The sequence below is a fragment of the Falco punctatus genome, assembly GCF_963210335.1.
Source record: "Falco punctatus genome assembly, chromosome: 7".
Taxonomy (NCBI): Eukaryota; Metazoa; Chordata; class Aves; order Falconiformes; family Falconidae; genus Falco; species Falco punctatus.
The window spans coordinates 2,413,081-2,432,993 of NC_137587.1; the positions used below are offsets into that span (position 1 = coordinate 2,413,081).

The following is a 19,913-nucleotide window of genomic DNA, read 5'->3' on the forward strand; positions in this document are numbered from 1 at the left end:
CATGTGCATAAGTGAAAGTTTGCAATTTTCTCTCTGAGCTTTTTTTAATATTTTATTTGTCCTGTGAACTTTACCTTTAGCAAGGAAAATAATTACTGTAGAGGCTTTTACCTGTGATCCAATCACATTTGGAGAGGGTGCAGTAGACTGCTGCTGCTGTTGATGGTGATGTTGCTGTAGCTGTTGTAGTGGTTGCGGCTGTGGTGTCTGTAGTTTGTTTTCTGACTGTGCCAATGGCTGTATTTGAAACTTACTGTCTGGCTGTTCCTGCTTCACTATCAAATTCTTTCGAAGCTGTTCCACCACTCTTTTCTACCAGATAAACAAAAACAAAACCAGAAATGATGACAGTTATTTAGCTGCACGTATTAGAGAAGACAGTGACACCTAAAGTTACATTTATTTAATGTAAATAAAGAACTGCTCAAAATCTTAGTGGGATTTCTCCTTTTGGAATTTTAAGTATCGGTGTTATTTAATAGGCACAGCGTCAAAAAAGGCCACAGAGGAGTAGAGCTGCCCCACAGAGTGACCTCACTGTCCTCACAGAAACCCACCCACCAAAATTCAGCCTATTCACAAACTGTGGCAAGACCTCATTAAGCTGCATTCATGTGAGATGCGTTAGCATTCAGATTCCAAGGTTCAGACACGCACCGCTCCTGACCAGGGATGAAAAAGGACTGCAGGCTGAAGCCTCAGGGCTGACTTCAGGGCAACGGGGATGCCATTTCGTACCAGGCATCGAAACTGAGTGGAGAGACGGCGAGTTTGAGTGCAAAGTGGGGAACGGGAAGGGCATGGATGTGTGTGCCCATTCCATTCAGTATTATTCTCACCTGAAAGAAAACTAGACAGGGCTGCCTACATGGGAAGGGAACGGCACAGATTTATTTCTCCCAGCTTAAAGGCTTCCTATTGCATTATCGCTTCCATGAAAGTCTAATTATTTAAGAAGGGAATTTCTTCTGGTAGCCATTGTGGATATTCAGACGGTAACGCAACAGATTTAAGAGCAGACCAGGTGACCTGCGGGATAAGATGCCATGTCCCCACACGGGTGGTAAGCGCTCACAATTTATGTTCACATTATACTTCGATGTGGACAGGGGTGAAAACACCACGAGACTTTTTTTGCCTTTTGTGGGCACGATAGTAAACAGACATTTTTTCCTACACTCGAGCCACCCCCAAGTTAGGAGAGATTAAAAAGATTTAGATAGATACTTAAGTGCCCTTGATCAAGAGCATATGCGTACTCCGGAACAGTTGTGCGACAAGGTTGGCTTCAGAAGAGGACAATGAAGTCACCAGATGTGGTAGGGGCTCAACTGAGAAAGCTCTAGTGAGGAAACCTCTGCCAGAGGCAGGTGCTGACAGCAGGCTATCCCGAGCAGGTCCACTTACACAGAAAGGAAAAGAAAAAAAACTTTCTGACAATATCAAATGTTTCAGTTTTTGTTTTGAAGCACTAGTATTAAGACACAGCACAAAACAGAGAGAGGGAGCTAAAAAAAAAAACAAACCAAAACCAATCCAGTTATTTATAACCAACTGAAACAATTTTTTCCCTCAAATTTCTTTCATGCAGGGTTATGAAATTCTGAGCTGATATGATACCTGTTCTCTGCATAGTTCTTGTGGGCATACTGTAGACTTTTGATTCCAAGTATCTTGCTTATGATGAGTTAAAACTGCGTGGTGCCTCGCATGCTGAACATGTACCTCTAGCCCAGAAGAAGATAACAAAAGGTGCAGAGTCCCAAACGGGCAGATTTGAGAACTGGAACTTTAAAAAACCAAATAAAACACACAAGCAACAACCCCACCACCACCACCCCTGCTTCATAAGGCTGAAATGTGTGAGCTCATGACTGACCTTTTTAGAAAAGACTGAATTCAGTGACTCAGAGGTGTACAGAAGGAGGACTGCCCGGCTTCTGCAAAACCTACAGCCCTGGCTGGGGATGCACGCTCAGCTCTGATGACAAGAGAAACAAAGACCCAGCCTCACCGAAAATTCAGGGAGCTGGTAACGGACAGCAGCGTGAAGGAGCCACGTTACGCTGCACCCAGAAAAGTGCTAAAAGCTGTGAAAGCCTAAAAGCTGTAAATTGTCTGTTCCCTTCTGCAACAAGGAGAAAACAATAGGAGCGTAGAAGGCATTTTTCTAATTCAGATATTTTACAGAGTTTTAAATGGCCTGTGTCTATCAGCTCATTCATATATGTAATAACTGAACAATCATTTAAAATTGCTTTCTGAAAAGATCAACCACGTTAACATGCAAACCAAAGTGCCATGTCAGCAAGCAGATACACGAGCTGAAAAAACATTTCCAGAGAGTAACCCGAGGGGGAGGTGAGGAGAACGGAGCAAAGCAGGAGAGGAAATAATGCAACATGCCTATGGAATACCTGCCAAAAAATGGACTGCACAGACACTGCACAGGAGGCTAAAGGATTACTGTACCCGCCGTGAACAGGAAAGGAGGTTTTGTCTTCCACAGCTGCCTGTATGGAATTCAGTGATAATCGTGCTCTTCTACTGATTCCCTAACGGGAGGAAATCAGCAGCAACGGGCCAAGAATTCGTTTCCATCTTGTTCTTTACAATGGGAGGAACATTAGCGAAAGGATTTAAAAAAAAAAAAAGAGAGAGAGAGAGAGAGTGTGCAAGAGGAGAGGGAGAGGCAGGCTGGAGGGCTCCTTGGCCATACTGCTCCGGCAGGGCGAGAGCCAGCGAGGACGGGAGCAGGGAGCAGGAGCGAGGTGAGTCACGGTGCGTTCACACACCGCCTGTCCCACCCCCGGGCCCAAACATGGGGTGCGGAGCCGCTGAAAAGCAGGGCTGAAGCACAACTTTTATTAGTGCCTTGTGCAAAAACCGAAGCTCAGCACATTTGGCACAAGATGGATAACGTGAGTGGAAAAACGCCGTTGCTCTGGAAGTCTACGCTAGCCTGTTAGAGGCTGCTGAGAGCTGCCTGGCAGCAGCATATCCTGCCATCCATATCCATTATGCAGATATTAAATTGGAACAAACATCTAATGCTTTTAAGATTCAGAGAGTAAAACTGAAGTTTGCAGCGCATGCCAATTGCTTACGCAGTTTATTAATCTGCTTCTACCAACTGTCAGTAAAAATACCACACTGAAACTACAGAAATCATTCCACTCTCTGCAAGACTGCTGGGATCGTCTGTTTGTCGGTAGTTACCAAGAGGGAGCCTCCGAACAACGTATTTCTAAGTTGCTTTGCTTAATTAGCACCAGCAGAGGAGACTGGGGGGGCTGCAGGGCCGGAGGCAGGCAGCGCAGCCCTGCACCCCGTTCCAGCGCTGCCCGGGGCCGTGCCCCCCTGCCCGGCTCAGCCCCCGCCGCGGCGAGGCCGTGCGGCTCAGCCGGCTGGGACCGATGCTCTGCGGCCGCCCCGGCACGTGCCTGCCCGCTGCGATGCCAGCACAGCCTCGTGTCGCCGGGGGTTGAAGGGGAGGGCAGCGTGAGAGAAACTCTTGCCTACCGTCAGACTCGATACTTCATCACAAGTGTATCTGACATTTGTTTCTCGTATTTGACTGTTCATAACGCATTTTGAAGGCGGCTTGCGCTGCAGGAAGTACGACGTGCATGACTGGAACATGCCACAGCTGGTATGAAGCCCCAGCTATGTGCCTCAGAGGTTGAGTGCCAGGGAGACGGAGGTTATCGAAAAGTATCACAGAAGTGTTCAGAAATATTCCTAATTCTTTAAATGTAATCATTGCCATTTTTTCCTTCCCGCTCTTATTTAAGACTACGTAATTTAATTTTCACTGACAACTTAAAAAATTTAAATTGGGATTAACTCAATCATAAACACATCATCACAAACAGAACAGAATAGTTTTCTGCATGTCAAAGCTCTAACTCACCCCATATTGCCAAAATAGCTTCTTCTCCAGCAGCACTACAAACGGATGAAAAGCATTTGTCTTTCAAGTTTACTGAATTTTCCTCAAAGCCGAATGCCGATCCTCTCTTTACGTATAGAAGGTGGAAGAAATGAATGATCGCATCCTTTCTTCCAAACTGCATTCTCCCCCAAAAGTACCTGCTAGCTCTTGGCAACAGCTACTGTCAGGCTACTTCAAAATCCATTTGCCGAACAGTGCCCCGTAAGCGTAGTACACGACCGCAGAGCTCCTGCTGCCTTGACATCTTTATCACCAGTCTCATCAAGAACCGTTCACACCACCGAGTTCACACAGCCCTAGACATCTCATATGACCCCTTCTTAAAGGTAATAATTGTAATCAATATCGTGACATTTAGTGATACCACCTTCCCATTCATGCCACAGGCCAGATCCTAACACGGCGTTAGAAGATTATTTTGGTTTGATTAAGCAGAAGATCTGCCTCTACATCCTGTTGGCCATATGTCCATGTCAAAAGGTGTCTTCTCTGTGCTTATATAAAGAACTATCATGAATATGTTGCTATAAGATAAGGAAGGTCCTTGGGGCAAACTGCAGGCTTAGTAAGGTTTAAGTATAACATTATTAGCTAACTGTGATTTTAATTTTAATCAATCAAGCAATCAAAGTAGTTCTCAGAGTACAGTGATTTTTAAAATACTAGATCCCTTTTTATGTTTGCTGACACATTTTCTTCATCTGGGGAACACATGCAGAAAAGCACACATACCTCAAGGACGGTCTGCTTTTAAACTTCAAAAATCTATAAAAACTAAAATTTAAAAGTAGTCTAAAAATGAGAGAAAAGTAAAGTACTAACCAGCCTCGCAATGCACAGTGTTTATATCACAAAACCAAAGCTGATGTGGTTTGAATTGCTTACCCGCCTGCTAGTGACCCGCTTTCCTGCTCCACCGATTCTGGGAAGTCAGCTATATTACGGATGCCCTGCTACCTGTTCCCTCCTACAACCAAGAAATTTTCTCTAGGATATAAAAGTTGCCAACTGCTGCGAAGGAAATGGTAAGAGAAAATACGGATTTCAAATAAGCTCCAACTAGGGAGCGGGGAGGGTGGAGGGAATTTCACTGCTCTGCAGTCTCCCGTTCCAGCCTCCCTCCCCTCTCCTTCCCAGCCCCAGCCCCTGTTGCTACCCAAAGACAAGTGAAATACCCCTGCTTTTCAACAGAACACAAAGACAGCAAAATTTCTGTGGCAGAAAGAAGCTAAAAGATTGTGGATCCCTGGCACAGTTAGTCTTGGACCTGCGAAGAGGGTGAATTTGGGGAGCGGAATTCAGGAGTGGAAAGAGTACCAGTGAGGAGAGTAAGTGTACGCTCATCTAGTGCTTTAACACAGTATCTCAAATTTTAAAAAGTGAAATCTTATTATAGAAATTGATGACGCAGAATCTACACCAGTGAGGAAAAAAAACCTGTTCTACAAAACAACTTGAATTCCATTGAAAGAACGATCAAAGGACTATAGAAACATGTTCAGCTATTTCTGTCGTCATCCTAGATTTTTATGAAATTTTGCACTTCTGCCTGTGCCTCATTCATACCCAGATCTTTCCACCAATGAAAAAAATCTAAACAAACTAAATTAGAATTTTATTCCAAGGAAGAAGCATGGTACATTTTTCTACTTCTTAAATGTCATCAAAGCAGCATCAGAATCTTTCAGTCAGCAAAGCCTCTGGGGCAGGGTGCCTGTGTGCGGAATGGGAACACAGCAGTGGGACAGGGAACCACCTCTGCCTCTCACTTAATGCCTGACTGGGCATCATTAACGAAATGTGCACCATTTCTTTTTACAGTTCAAAAACTTTTTTTTTTTTTTTTTTTTAAGCATTTGTTAAGCACACAGGTATCTAAGCATACCAGCATACCCAGTCAACAGCTGCACTGCCAACACCTGGAGTGTAAAACAATTTTAAAAAAATCTTCATTCCATAAAAATTACTTTGACATTTTGTCAGATAAATACCGTTATGTACCACTGGCATGATGTGAGAAGTACTTTTGCCATTAAAAATGCTGGTAAACTTACTACACTTCATTATATTTTAGACTATTTACAATAATTACTATAGGTGTGATTCTGAAACAAATACACACAGTTCACACATGAACAAGTACTTCAGAAAAGAATGTGGGATTTTTCCTTTATGAGAAACACCGCTTGAAGTTGCTGGAAATCATTCAGAAGTGAATTATGTAAGTTCTGAAAATAATATTCATTCCTTCATTCTTAACGGGGGAGAATGCCTTTTTTTTTTCCTTAAATATAGCTAGAATTATAAATGAAAATGACCAAAAATAGCTGCTGTGCCATTCTGTTTTATGTGACTTCTTGATTGCTTTATTTTCAGTACCGTGTCTTTTACTGTTTGCAGCACCATCAGACCAATTAATTTTTAGAAGGGAATGTTGTACCGTGAAATGCCTTATGCATCACTGTCTTCTCGTAGAATTTTTAGTCTTGCACAATGTAGGGAACAGAGACTGAACTAGTAGGAGCCACACACATACGTTTTCCTGCAGCTTATGTATTAAAGAAATGTAGTATCTACCTTCTTAGCCCAGTACTTATGTTAATGGAAAGAAACTTGTAAGAACAGCTACAATAATTAAACAATGAAGCAATTAATGAATTGAGAATTAAGTGTATGACAACAGAACGGGAAAAACAGTTAAGTGCAGTACTTTGAATGTAATTAAGGAGGAATGGAATGAAAGGAATGAAATTATATTTTTTTAAATTTGACAAGATTTGGAAAGATTTGATTTGGTTTATGTTTTTCTGCTTCCCAGAAACACTTCAGAGTGCAAATACAAACTGGTCAAAGCAGGTGGGGATCACCTCAACATGAAAAGGCTGAAGAAATGAAAAAAATAAACTGCTGACTACCACGGAAAAAGTGCTCTTTTTAATTTTATCTTGCCCATCTCCGTATTGTTTCACCTCCATTTGTCTATTTTGGGGGTTATCTTTTTTTTTTGGGGGGGGGCGGGGGAAGCCACCTGGATTGTGCAGAATGAAACAAGGGTTCTTTTGCACTTCAACATAAAGTATGTTTTTATGATCTCTGACTGAACCTAGTTTTCCAGAAGTGAATAAGGTGGTCTTGTAAAATCTGTCATGGACCGAAGCTTAGGATACAAAATCTTAGCACAGAAAATACCATGGATTATTATTCCTGTGCAGGAGAACACACAGGGACAACCACCCCCATGAGAAAGCCATTCACATCTATACGTGGTAGCCAGTTCCCTCTGCCAGGGCAATCCTGCTGCTTCTCTTCCTCTAGCTCTGATTTACCTCCTAATGTGGCATCCTTTAAACTGAATTTGTCTGAATTAAGCAAGCGCAGTAGAGCAATTCGAATCAGTACACTTATTTCACATTTTAGAAACAATCAACCTAAATAGAAGTCTATTTTCTAATCTGGTAACTCTTCATCTTTTTGAATAACCCAAGTGGAAAGGATAGTCATCAAGTAATTTCACAGCGTACTACTGCACAGTAGCACAGTCCCTTGGCTAAAAATGAATCAGCTTCAGCAGGATTCTTGTGCATCCTACAGCTATTCTCACGACTGAATCACACCTCCTCTCCTCCTCATGAAAGGAGACACACACAGTTCACGCTCATGCACTTCACACATGATCAGAAGTATCAAGCAAGATGACTGCTTTTATTTCACCCAGAATGCAAGCTTGTTCTTTTGTGAACAGAAAGATCTGGAAGCTCTAACTGCATTGTACAACCACCTGTTGATTGCCCCGATGCTGTTAACAGCAGCTATCATTTCATTTCCACACTCGCATTACCAACACCACAAACTAACAGTGGCAGGAAGGCTTCTTCCCTACGTTGTCAACCAAACACTGTTTAGCACCAATTCAATTAAAAGCCATCACTAACAACATCACATCGCAAGTCACTGTTGGCCTCCACTTCACAGTTCTCGGAGCAAAACGTCATGGTTTCACCTCACTCAAATGCGAGATTTTCTCTCCTTCCTAGTCCCTCGAACAGTGTATCAAATACAGATGTTCTGTCCAGCTAAATACACCTGCTGTACTATTCTCTTTAGTTAACAGAGCGTGATCAAAACAACAAGAAATGCCTGCTTCACAGAGTAGACATCAAATTAAATCACTGCAGAAGACCCACGTTGCTGGTCTTCAGTTGTATCAAGGTCTGTGCATCAAAAAACCCAAACCAACAGTTCCTCCGTAGCCTCCTGATTTAAATGGCACGGGGAGGGGATCTTTGCCCCTCTGCTTATTCATCCCAGCACTAAAAAGCGCCTCATAACTGAGGCCAAAACTACTCAACAACTGAAGATTCGGTGAACCTCCACCTCTCTTAAAAACGCCCAGGGTCAGGCACTTTGCCAAAAGAACAGAAAACTACCTTTTTTTCACAAGGGATGCAGAGCTACCAGCGACAGTTCAAAGGAAACCCACAAACACTGTCAAGGACCCGACACACAGCACCGTGTGATACGAGGCTCACTGAGCGTCAGCTCGTCCCCCTTGCTGGGAGGGAACTTCTCACTGAGAACAGAGATTTATACACAGGAAAGAAATCTGATGACGAGAGGGGGTTTAGTTTCTCTGAGAAATATAAAACGACGATTCTGTAGCTGCAAGTTGAAGGCAGACAATTTCAGCCTTGAAATAAGACGCAGGGATGGTTAAATGCTGAACAGCCTAACACGAGATGTAACGGGCTGACGCGGCTTGAACTCGCCAGGACGAGGTGATACAGCTCTCCAAAGGAAACACTTACCCCAAGTTTTGGAGGAGATTGTATCATACATGTGAGGGGGAGAGGGCTCTGGGAAGCCTCTGCTCATTCTCACCCCTCACCAGGGACAGTGCCCGCGCCAGTGCTGGTCCCAGCACACTTCTCCAGCACCGAAACTCTGCACAAAGACAGACTTTACTCTTCAGAATTTTAGTATGTCCAGAGGCACAAATAACCAGATATACTCAAGGCTGTTTTTTCACCTTCCTCTGAAAGACAAGATATTTGCCACAGCTAGAGAAAAGCAGCTAAACAAAGCAAGTTTATCTTCTTCTTTTGATACCTTTTATTGTATGTCTTCTTTGCGTACTTAGATTCTTACTGATTTTAGACTTGGAATGGATAAAAAATACGTCCCCAGGTCAGACTTGCTGGGCTGTTGTTTTTTCCCTTCCACTGCAATGCAGGATGTGGACTGCCTGCTAGGATTAGCTGGGCAAATTTCCCCTAATCAACCTGCTGACATTGCAAGGGCCTTCAGAATCGCTGGCAGCCCAACCCACCACCTGTTTTCTGGAACACAAAGATGTGGAAGACAAAAACTTAGTACACCGATAACCAAACCGTCCTAGTCTCCCTGAAGTCAGAAGACGTCACACTGGGGTACCAAGGTAGAATATAACAGTCTCCAACATGCAGGAAATTGAACCGTTTAATCTCTTTGTCCTTTTTGGATTTGACATGCGGTGTCTTCCTTCTACTTCCTACATGCAGTTTCACGACTACAGTTTATCAGTATTCTTGTGAAAGAAAAAAACCCCACCTGTGTGCTAGATGAAAGATAAAAAAACATTTTATGAACATGTTTAGACTTCAACAGATGTACATAGTACCTAAGTTAATTAACAGGATCAGACACTAGTATCTAATCTCAAACTATGTATGTAATTTCAAATTTTGGTTAGTTCCTGGAATGTGAACCCAGTAGCTGTCACTGCTCCCACCACAACTCTTCTTTATGAAAGCTTAATTCCTTGGTATCAAAATGCCTTAGGATGGTGCCATCACTTCATCCTGCAAGCTAACAGTTGCACGAGGCACAGACACGAAGAAGCCACACAAGAAACACAGAGATCTTTCTGGCATTGATGGACACCTCACAGGAAAATGCATGTGAGACCTGTTATATCAATATGGACAATATCTGGCACAAAAAAAAAAATACTAAAAAAGACCACATAAGGGAATGTAAACATTCCTATCTGTAAGTTCGTACTACTTTTCACAGTGCGCTTGCTTGTTTGACAGTTATACTGTCATAATTTTAGACTGTTAAACCTCTGCTCTAGGGTTTATAAAAGATCAGAGCACTTGTCACTCTCAGTGCAGGTAGAGGGAGATAGAGTGGTTGAGCAGTTCATTCTTCTTTCTAATTACACTCCATTAACCTTCCACATGAGAGCTCCCCTGTGCTTTCATACCAGCAGCACCAACTGGCTGTGTTTGATAAGGCTCAGCAGAGTCTGCAAGACCAGCACGTGTAACTAACGGAACACTTCAGCACTGCAGACGTAGCAGAAGCTGGGCTGAAGCTCTGTCACTGAGCCACAGCCGTATTCAGCTAAATTACACAGCGCCGGACACCAGCCTCACCCTACCCACTCCCCACACAACTCCGCTCCTTGAACTTCATAGATACATCATCTAGCATTTGAAAGCCAAATGCAGAACTAGGGCATTATTCACTACAGGGAACGGAACAGTTACCATGCTTTCACCTCACTGCAGAGACCTGCCAAGAGAAATGCACTTAGAGCATTAAAGCGTGCAGGGCAATAGAAAAGAAGTTGCCGTTACATTATAATTAGATCACGTTAACATATGCGACCGGAGTACAGAGAAGGAAAATTACTTTCAAAATTCAAATCTTTTTTTAAATGCACTTTCAGTATCTGGGGTTGTTTGTTGTATGTTCCGAAGACCACACTGTTAACAAACAGCATTGTATTTATCTATAACCTTCTCAACAGTGACCACATAAATGATAGGCTTTTCTAAAAAGAGAGACTTCTTCGATTAATAATGTATTCTATGGGAGTTTTAAACTCAGTGCCAGGAAAGCTATTTTCCATGTGCACGAAGGTAGATTAGCATTTGTGTATACTGAGTAACAGTGTCGGCACATGCTTACACAGATAAAAGGGAAACAAATTTGGAAGGCGGGATTGTAAACAATCTGGAACAGAATCCAAATTATTTAAAAAATAAATGAAACACTACAAAATCTGCACTTTCAAACGATGTGTTGGCATTTTTAACTGTTTCAAATGACTTCACAACATAAAGTTGTATACGGAACTGGCCTGTGTTAAAATGAGTGATGGTGATACCCTTTTTGCTATTACCTCCATCATCCTTTCCCATCCCTCTCCTGTTTAACGTACTGTGATACTCGCATCTGCACGCGTCTCCATAAATAAACTCACTTTTCTTCTCCAGAAAGTTTCCCAGGCTTCAGCTCATATTTTAAAATTACCTGATGTTTTCTAGGTCTTAGTAACTTTTTGAAGGGTCTGAAACAGGATGCTTGTGCTACAAGCCATGCTATGAATCCAGCACCGTCCTTGTCCACAATGGTATGGGAATTTCACGTTCGAATTCTGGTGGATGTTGTCCAAGATCCCCTCCAGTACAAAGGAAGCCGAGGTGGCCTTCTCTTAACACAGAAAGGTAAGCACTGCTACGGAACGCACCTGTAGTACCCTGAGGAGACTTGGTTTTCAGAGTGATCATTAAAGACCTTTAACATACGACCCACCTACTACATCTAAGTAATTTTCTAATAGATTCTAATAGATTTTGGACCTCCCTTCCCAAATTTTCTTATATTTAATCTAAAGATGCCAATTCAGCCTTTAATGCCATTTAACTTGTGCCATCTAAGCCTATAACAGATGACATAAATTCAGAATTTGTGGATGTGACCGAACACTGCGATTCCAAAACAGTCAAGCTGAGGTTGCCTCAGGAAAGCTGAGCAGCCAGAGGACAGTCAGTTCCTCCCTCTAAGACAGGCTGGCTCCAAGTGCAAACACAAGCCCCTTTGTAAAGGGAATTACTGGGATGAATGTTGTTGCTGGAATGCATATGGTATCAACAAAGACACAAGTTTTGTCAGATACAATTTCTCTACTAAAGATGACGTTCACTCTCAAACATAATAAATCTGAAACAAACGTGATTAGGACATAGAATAAAATTATCTAAAGCGTCCATATCTCTTGTTCTGTAAAAGTGTATCTATAGTGTTTCAGTGCTGTGAGGCATTGAGCTGGCGTTAAAATCTGTCAGGACAGTCAGGACACGGGTGGCAGAACCACATTTTGGTGCCACGCTTAGCTCTTACTTCTGTAAAAAAGAATTCTCAATTTATGTACACGTGAACTGTATTTAATGACACTATAATTTGCTCCCTCACCTTTTCTGGAGTGCATACTAGAATGATGACTGAAAGCTCCAAAATTCCTGGCTGTAAGTACCGAGAAGTGGAACTGCTTTCAGAACACAGCACTGCAGAGGTGCTACCGCTTCCCCCAGCAGCCCCGGCCCTCGCGGCTAACGCCGTGCGGAACACTGCCTTCTGACATGCGGGCCACGCTCGCCTCTAAAGGATGCAACACTGCAGCTGATGGCACCTTTTTTAACTAATCACCTGAGAAATGTGCCTCTTCCCAACTTTTGGGTAATGTTTGTTCTTTTCCCAACACCTCTTAGAAAGTATTTCAGAAGGAAATATTTTGCTCTGGCTCATCGCTCTCTTTTTACAGAAGACGAGCAGAAATGATGCAAGCACCTTCCTTTTTCATTCTGTCAGCAAAGAAGATCTCTTGAGGGTTTTGGTGGGCCATGAGGTGGGTGAACAAATCTTTTAACCTAGCCCATACAGATACAGGCAGTCTGGTGAAGGACACCTGGAACAGAATTGCTGAGGTTCTTTATACTGTCATCGTAATAACCCTTGAGGACTGAGGGACTCACAAATACAAATATGAAAACCTCATTTTAAACGGTGGGAAAAGGGTCCCAGTGCAACTGGCTAGAACTCTCTATATTTTGTTTTTTTCAGGGGGGGATTATTTTTGTTAGTAGTATTTTGTTAAAACTTTTAAAGACAGACTGTAAATGCTATAGAAGTAAAATGAACTCTGAAGAGCCTTTTATGAATTTCTATAATTCTCCAAGGAGTTCTCCGTCAAAGAGAGGTAAGAAATAGAAAATGAGCTCTCCTATAATTCCTCTTTATGCAATACTGAACATATATAATAAGCGTGTTTTTAGAGGAGACCAAGATTTCTTCTTTGCCTCTGCAGGCCTGCACAAGATTTAAAAGGCAAATTGACCTTTTTTTTAAAAAAAAAAAGGATTAAACAAAAACTGCTGTATATTTCCATCACATAATGAAGTGCAAGTTCTTTTTCCACACCATATGCTTGACTTGCTTCCTCTTGCAGAGAACATACAACGTACTGCTAGATGAACACATTTCATGCTACAAACTGGTCTGACCAGCTAAACCTGCACTCAGAGGTATCAGTCTTAGTGAAACTCAAAGTATTATTTCATTGGCCCTCACTCAGCATTTCTTGCGTGACAATTCAGCTGTGAATATGTTTGGAAGCATTAGCTCAGAATGCACAGACTTCTAAAAACAGCACCGGCATGTGTCTCTTGAGTATCTCTAAAAACACCTATCACACCTGCCTCTAAGAGCTGTAAATCACAAAGCGGTAGTTTTCCTCCCCATGGTTTCGCACTGATGGATTTTTTTTATTATTATTATTTTTTTTAAAGGAAACACATGTTGTGCTGTTGAGAAAGGCTGAAAGATTACAGAAACCTAGCAACTGAAACACAGCCCTTAGAGCAAGCCATCTTGCTTTGTGTCCTCAGGTCTGGTAACTTTGCTCCTACTGGGATCTCAAGCTCCGTTATTAACCAAGAGAACTACCTTAAAGCTGCACCATCTTTGCAACTAGAAGCTAATTAAAGTTTCATACACATAACACGTACCCTTGTAAATTCCAGTCCATAAAAATAAGCTGTTGCATAACCCTCCTTCTCGGATAACCTCCACAAAATGAGAAGCAGAAGGGGGGCTTCAACGTTAAGGAGCAGGTTCTGTGGGCTCTGAGGTGTGTGTGTGGGGGGGGGCATTAGAGGAAAATATGCAGCTGAGAGAACATTTCCCCTCATATTACCTCCAAATAAACCAAACTGATGCTGAAATGCGGGGCTGCTTCAGGGAAAAAAGCTTCAGGGTTTCTCGCTGTTTTCTAACAAATACGATGGGGCACATATTTAAGAAAATATGGCACATTTATTTGTTCGTTTTGATAAAACCATCCTCTATTGTATTTCATCTGGAGTTAGGGCTGGATATAAGCACTGGAAAAAGGCTTTGAAAAGATCTATACTACACACGCACACACTTAGATCAGTAAATACATGCAAGGGCGTGTAAGTAACTAGTGATCTAACGGTACTCTAAAAAAAGAAAGGCCGTGACCAAAGGCTGAGAAAATATTAATGAATTTATATGAATTAATGAAAATAATAAAAACAGCAATGTGTGCTAGGTGTTGCAGCAGTAAAATAAAAGAGCGTGCAAACAGAAATACTCAGCTCTGCGCTGTATGGGCAGTATTCATTACGAGCAGAGTAGGATTTTCATCGTAATTGCTTGGAGGATTATATAAATATGTTTGTATCAAAAACACACTTAATCCAAAACATGTTTGTCAGTTTGCACAGGAAGACAGTCAAGCTGTCATTGACTGCAAGGAAGCTCAGAAGAAAACAAAAAAGCTCTGAAAAAAATAATTATCAGGAAAACATAGGAGTAAGACAAAACAGGTTGGCACAAGCAAAGGGCACTCACAGACAATGCAAAGCTGAACTGAAAAGTAGTGAAGTCTGACAAGCAAAAATTAGTCCTTTCTCACTGGCAGGCAAGGCTCGCAGGAGAAAGTGTTGTGTTTTATCAGATTGACTTGGAAAAAAGGGCATGCTTCTGGTCACACAAGCCTCTCTGGAAGTCCCGTCTCCCTGCCACACTGCGCCCAGAGGGATGTCCAAGGTGACACAAGTAGCGCAGGGTGTACTCTGAGATTTTTTTCAGGGTATTAGATATAACTATCTCATTGCAGAAAGTCAGTCCACACTTCATATACACATATGCAAAGACTGACTGTGCTCGCTGTAAACCCACAGATCCACATTCTTAACTGTTTTCCTCTTTTGTTTCCCCAACTGGCAGGTTGCACAATTAGCTTGTACGCTCTGCAGGCCAAAAACCTAGCCTCCAAAAATCTTTTTAAATATTTCATGTGTACTAGTACTATGTAAATAGTAATAATAATTCAGTGGCCTTTTCCTGCTCTGTATTTCGGATGTATTTATTACGAGCTAGACAAATAATGCAGGATTGTAGCATTCTGCCTCCACATTCCTCATCTTCCTCTTCCAGTTTACCAGAGCAGTGACGAAAGAGGAGTTTTTGCTCCAAGCCTTTAACACTTTCAGCACGGATTCTCACACTGCGTAGCTCTCCAAACTGGAGGATCCAGGGGTAGAAACCGATTTCCTCAATCAATTTAAAGACGACCAGAAGCCTGGCCAGTGACCCACGTTGCTGGAGGAGCTGCACCAGCAGCGCAGGCTATACAAGCTGCTTTTAGGCCAGCAACAGCCTGCTCAGCATGAACAGACTGTACTAAGATTTTTCTCCCACACACAAAACCAAACTGTTCCTGTGCCCCCTTTGTGCTGACGGAGCCTGTCTCTCGGCTGATGAGCAAGTTGCTATTTAGAAAATAATTTCTCAACCTATTTTGGATATCCACAATCATGTACAATTGGCTGCCCTGGTTAGTATTCAGCGGTGATTTCAAAGGTTCTTTGTCCTGGGAAGGAGATACGACCGTTCGCCAGCATGCCAGCAGAACTGCTGAGTACACAGCTGGAGCCTACGTGGGGGAAGGGAAACGGGGTCTGATTTTGCAATTTTATCTGTTAAATCCGTACAGCTTTGAAGAATGATCATTTGGCATTTCTACTATTTTGCAACTGCAAACTTCTAACACGTTTGCCAGAATTATTTGGGTTTTTTTTCTTGCAAGAGGATAGAGGATCAGTGCAAAGAAATGTTAAGCCACATGTACGTGCTACATAATTGGTTCTTTCAGCCCCTTGCCGAGCAAATGATTTGCAGTAACATGCTCTGCACCTCCTCACTAGTTAGAAGCTCAATCCAAGACAAATATATCAAGAAAAGATAGAGAGGAAAAAGCTGTGGACAAGAATAACCGCACAAGCTTGGCTTTGTCATGACGCTCACATTTTTCCTATTACCCAGCTGCTAGATATTCAAGAGAAAACAGAGTGTACTACAACAACTGTTACAACAGGCCACAAGAGCATAAAAGCAGTAAGAAACCTTTCTGTTTGGCTCTTCACAGGGCTCTCACTTGTACTAGGAAAACGTCACTTTGATGCCCTGTTTGCATTCCATTTCCAACAACAAGGAGGAGGATGGAGGTCTCCAGTTTCTATGACAACCCAGATGGGCCACAATACAAGATACTTACAAATGTTCGACTGCGGGGATGCCAGATCAAATTAAGCTAGAGTTTACACTACTTCAGAGAAACTAAAATGAAAGAAAAAACCCAAACAAAACATGAACGTCAAAGAAAGGATGACATTTCCTCAGCACATTCCAAAAGATTTCTGAAAGTAGATGATAAAGAAAGGAAGGATTTTTCTCTACAAAAATAAATAATAATAATGTCAACACAAACAAACTGAAACCCTCATTTACATGAGTAAATGTTTTCATTAAAACTAGACTACTGGAAAATTACCATCAGACATTAAAAGCAAAAAACAGGTCCCAAACCCAACACGATTTTATTAATTTATTTAACTCATGAACTGGCTAATTTGTTGTCCCACTGTTTTGTATGGCTTGTTTAACGCCATGAATTATATTTTGTGATAGTTCTTTTGCTGCTCTTTACCCCTGATCTGGTCTTCTATGACATTTTGCAGAAGACTCTCAGATGTAGAAAACACTCCATAATTCTGCCTGAAGAAGGGAAATTAGTGACAGCAAGATATTTTAGTATCTCTGCGAACTGCGAACACATTTCAGGTGTGTTCTTAGTAACTCAACTGGTCAGTTGTTGAAAAGGTGAGGTGAGCTTTCTTCTCCATGGATTGACTCCGTGTTGGGAAGGCAGGTAACACAAGTAAAACACCTCCTGAAGGAACACTGTGAAAGCTTTCTGTAAGCTTTTCAGATGTGACATACACAGATGTGGTTCCCAAAACAAACCTAGCTAAAGAATTTCTTAATAAATGTGCATTTTAAGGCACATTATTTTGAAAACGTGTGTTTTTTAAACCTTCTGATGCTGGCTAGGTATTGCCTTTCTTTTTAGCCACTGTCCTATTTCAAGTTACTCTCTTTTCTTTCTTACAACTTAATCACCAAGTAGTTAATAGCCTTCATTAAATATGCGATAGCCAGCAGGGCTCACAGTAAGACAGATAACCGTGGACTTTTAGAGGCTTATGTTCTTTGGGGAGAGGAGAGGCAGAAGAGGAGAGAAAGGCTTAACAGCTGTGCCTAGTCAAAATAATCCAAAATTAGAGGGACTGTAACATTTAAAATTGGAACAGAGAGCCTTAAAATCTGGGTCTGTGCAGATATCTTTGAACACTTTATTACAAGCTGCAGACACTCACTCTTCAGAAATGGTTCCCCTTTGCGGCACCACTAACCAGTGCTATTGACACAAGGGCTTGCCGGCCTGGCTTGGAAGTGCCACCCCATCACCCGGGCGCTGCCGGTGCTGCCAGCTGAGATCCCCCATCCCCGGCACCCTCGGCTGTGCCTCCTGCTGGTGCCTGAGCCTCCCCCCAGGTTTAACATACCAGTGAGGACCAAGGGACCCTGCAATTAGCAAGCGAGACTGGGGCTGGGGGACAGTGGCACTGAGACACCCCAGGGAGCGCCTGCCCGTCGCCCACTTCTCAGCACTCCCCGTCCTTCCTCCTTCACCCCAAGCCTCCTGGTCAAAGCCATCTCCCCTGTGAACATCAGAGCCTGATGCTGCGAGGGCTCTCGCTGCCGCTGACAGGAGCACCGCTGGCATGTGGCGGGGCATGCCGAGGCCGAACAAAAGCCACCTGCTCTGCTGCACTCCCTTGCCCTGTGACACGGTGAGGAGAAACACGCTGTGAGGATGGTATCAGCATCTCAGGCAGGAGTGCTTCAGGGATTTGCAAGGAGCTCCTGTAGAATGACCAGAGTGCCTCAGTACTGAGGGGTGTGAAGAGCTGAGGGCTGAAATTACACATCTGTAATAAAAATCAAAATACATGACCAGCCTGCTCAGCTAGTGGAAATTAACTGGAAGTGATGAATTAGGATGGAGAAGTGTGACTAAGGACACAGTTGGGCATCATTAGCTTTAAAACTGGCCTATGCTGCTTAAACTTCAGCTATACAGCTGGGCCTGTGCAGTTGCATCCTATAACTGCTACCTGTGTTTCGCATATAAAGCAGAAGACAAGGAACAGCGTAATGAAAAAGAGAATTTGCAAAGTGCTAATGTTTACTAGAATTCTAACAGTCTGATGGGAAGAACAGAATGAACTGGAAATAACAGGACGAAGAAGCTGTAAGTTGCAAGGGATGGTGGAGCGGCAACAAAGAAGTTGCTTGATGTCACACAGTCAAAGTTCCTCTAATAATTCTGTGTAAGAATCAAGAGACGGGGACAAATGACCAGGCCACTGGATTCCTCTCGCAGACCCTATCACCAGTCAGATATTTCAAAGCATGAACTTCCACTCTGCAGAGATACAGCATGGAAGAAAGTTCTACTTGCAAATTGCACAGTTCCACTGGGTTATTCAACTATCGATTTCATGCAACCACAACAGCATAACTGATTACTGACCCTTTAAGGAATTCTTTCTTTACAAAAAAACAACAATGACAGGGAAAAAAAGGACATGGACAAACATCAAATTTTTAGGGAAATTAAGCAACAAAAATCTTTATTAACAAGGAATTATAGCTGTCTGGTGCTCCTGCTGATGATCAAACTCGGTGAAACCCAAGTATCTGAAACTAAGAAAGTGTTCAGGGTACGTAACCAAGCATACTTCTTTTGTCCTCTTGGTATCCTCATGCTCTGGGTATCTGGGTATCATCAATGCTAAATGCACAAAACTTTTTTTTTTTTAAAGTAGCAGGGAATGTATTTGTAGTCTTCCAGTACCTTAGCTGACCACAGCACAGATATTTTCAGAAAAGCCATCTACACTGCGTACCTAGGATGGTATTCAACTCTTATAATACTGTAATTAAAAAATAAATCGTCCTTTGCCTCCATATATAGACAACAGAAGCAGAGATGGACAGTCGAGTAAGTAATGCTTGGCATGTGCCCTCTTTTCACAAATTCCCAACAGTTTAGACTACTTTTTACACAGCTGAAATTAGAAACCCTGAGCTGACTGCCTAGACAGAACATCTCTTCCTCGGCTTCACAGACCCCTCTTTTACAGCCCCATTACTTGTATGCATATACTGCTGTTTGATATTATAACTTAATCTGTCCATCATTAAAAGCAGCAACCGCACTCATCCTCTGCTTTGTTGTTGACAGCAGCAATCACTGACAGATGTGTATCCTGATGCTAACAGAGGCAACACAATGCAGCACCTCTGCCCTTGCTGACACTCACTCTGTTTCACAAATACCACCCACGTCTTCCTCCCGACTGACAGTTTTCAATTAAAACCCCAAGTGACTGTTCTCAGTGTGTTCCTCGCTTGAAATATGGGTTTTTTTTTCCATTTTGCAACTACAAAAGGCTTGCGTTCCTGATTGGGCGTAATTTCTTTGAATCAAAGATATTACCACTTCCTACAAACTTTGCCACAGTGAAATGATTCACAGCCGATCTCCCTGGGTATACATGCATCTTGCTTGCTTGGTTAATGAACACACCGGAGAAACAAAGGGGTGATCTCATAAAGCACCCAGGAAATCCCCTTAAAACAGTTCTGCTGTATGATCCAGCTGAATATATTTAATTTTGAACCCTCTTTTATCTGA

At 42.4% G+C, this 19,913-nt stretch overlaps 1 protein-coding gene across 15 annotated transcripts in view; it reads right to left on the reverse strand.

Moving 5' to 3' along the window:
* Positions 1-19,913, reverse strand: part of PHF21A (PHD finger protein 21A) — a 132,913-nt gene that overhangs the window by 27,561 nt on the left and 85,439 nt on the right. For 10 of the 15 annotated variants that reach the window (XM_080395925.1, XM_080395937.1, XM_080395938.1 and 7 more), the window contains one exon: positions 112-312. In XM_080395925.1, coding sequence (XP_080252051.1) covers positions 112-312 — 201 coding nt within the window. Of the gene's footprint in view, positions 1-111; positions 313-1,620; positions 1,728-1,879; positions 2,343-2,417; positions 6,910-19,913 lie in introns of those variants that run through there. The other 5 variants (XM_080395926.1, XM_080395928.1, XM_080395927.1 and 2 more) reach the window with 5 other exon arrangements.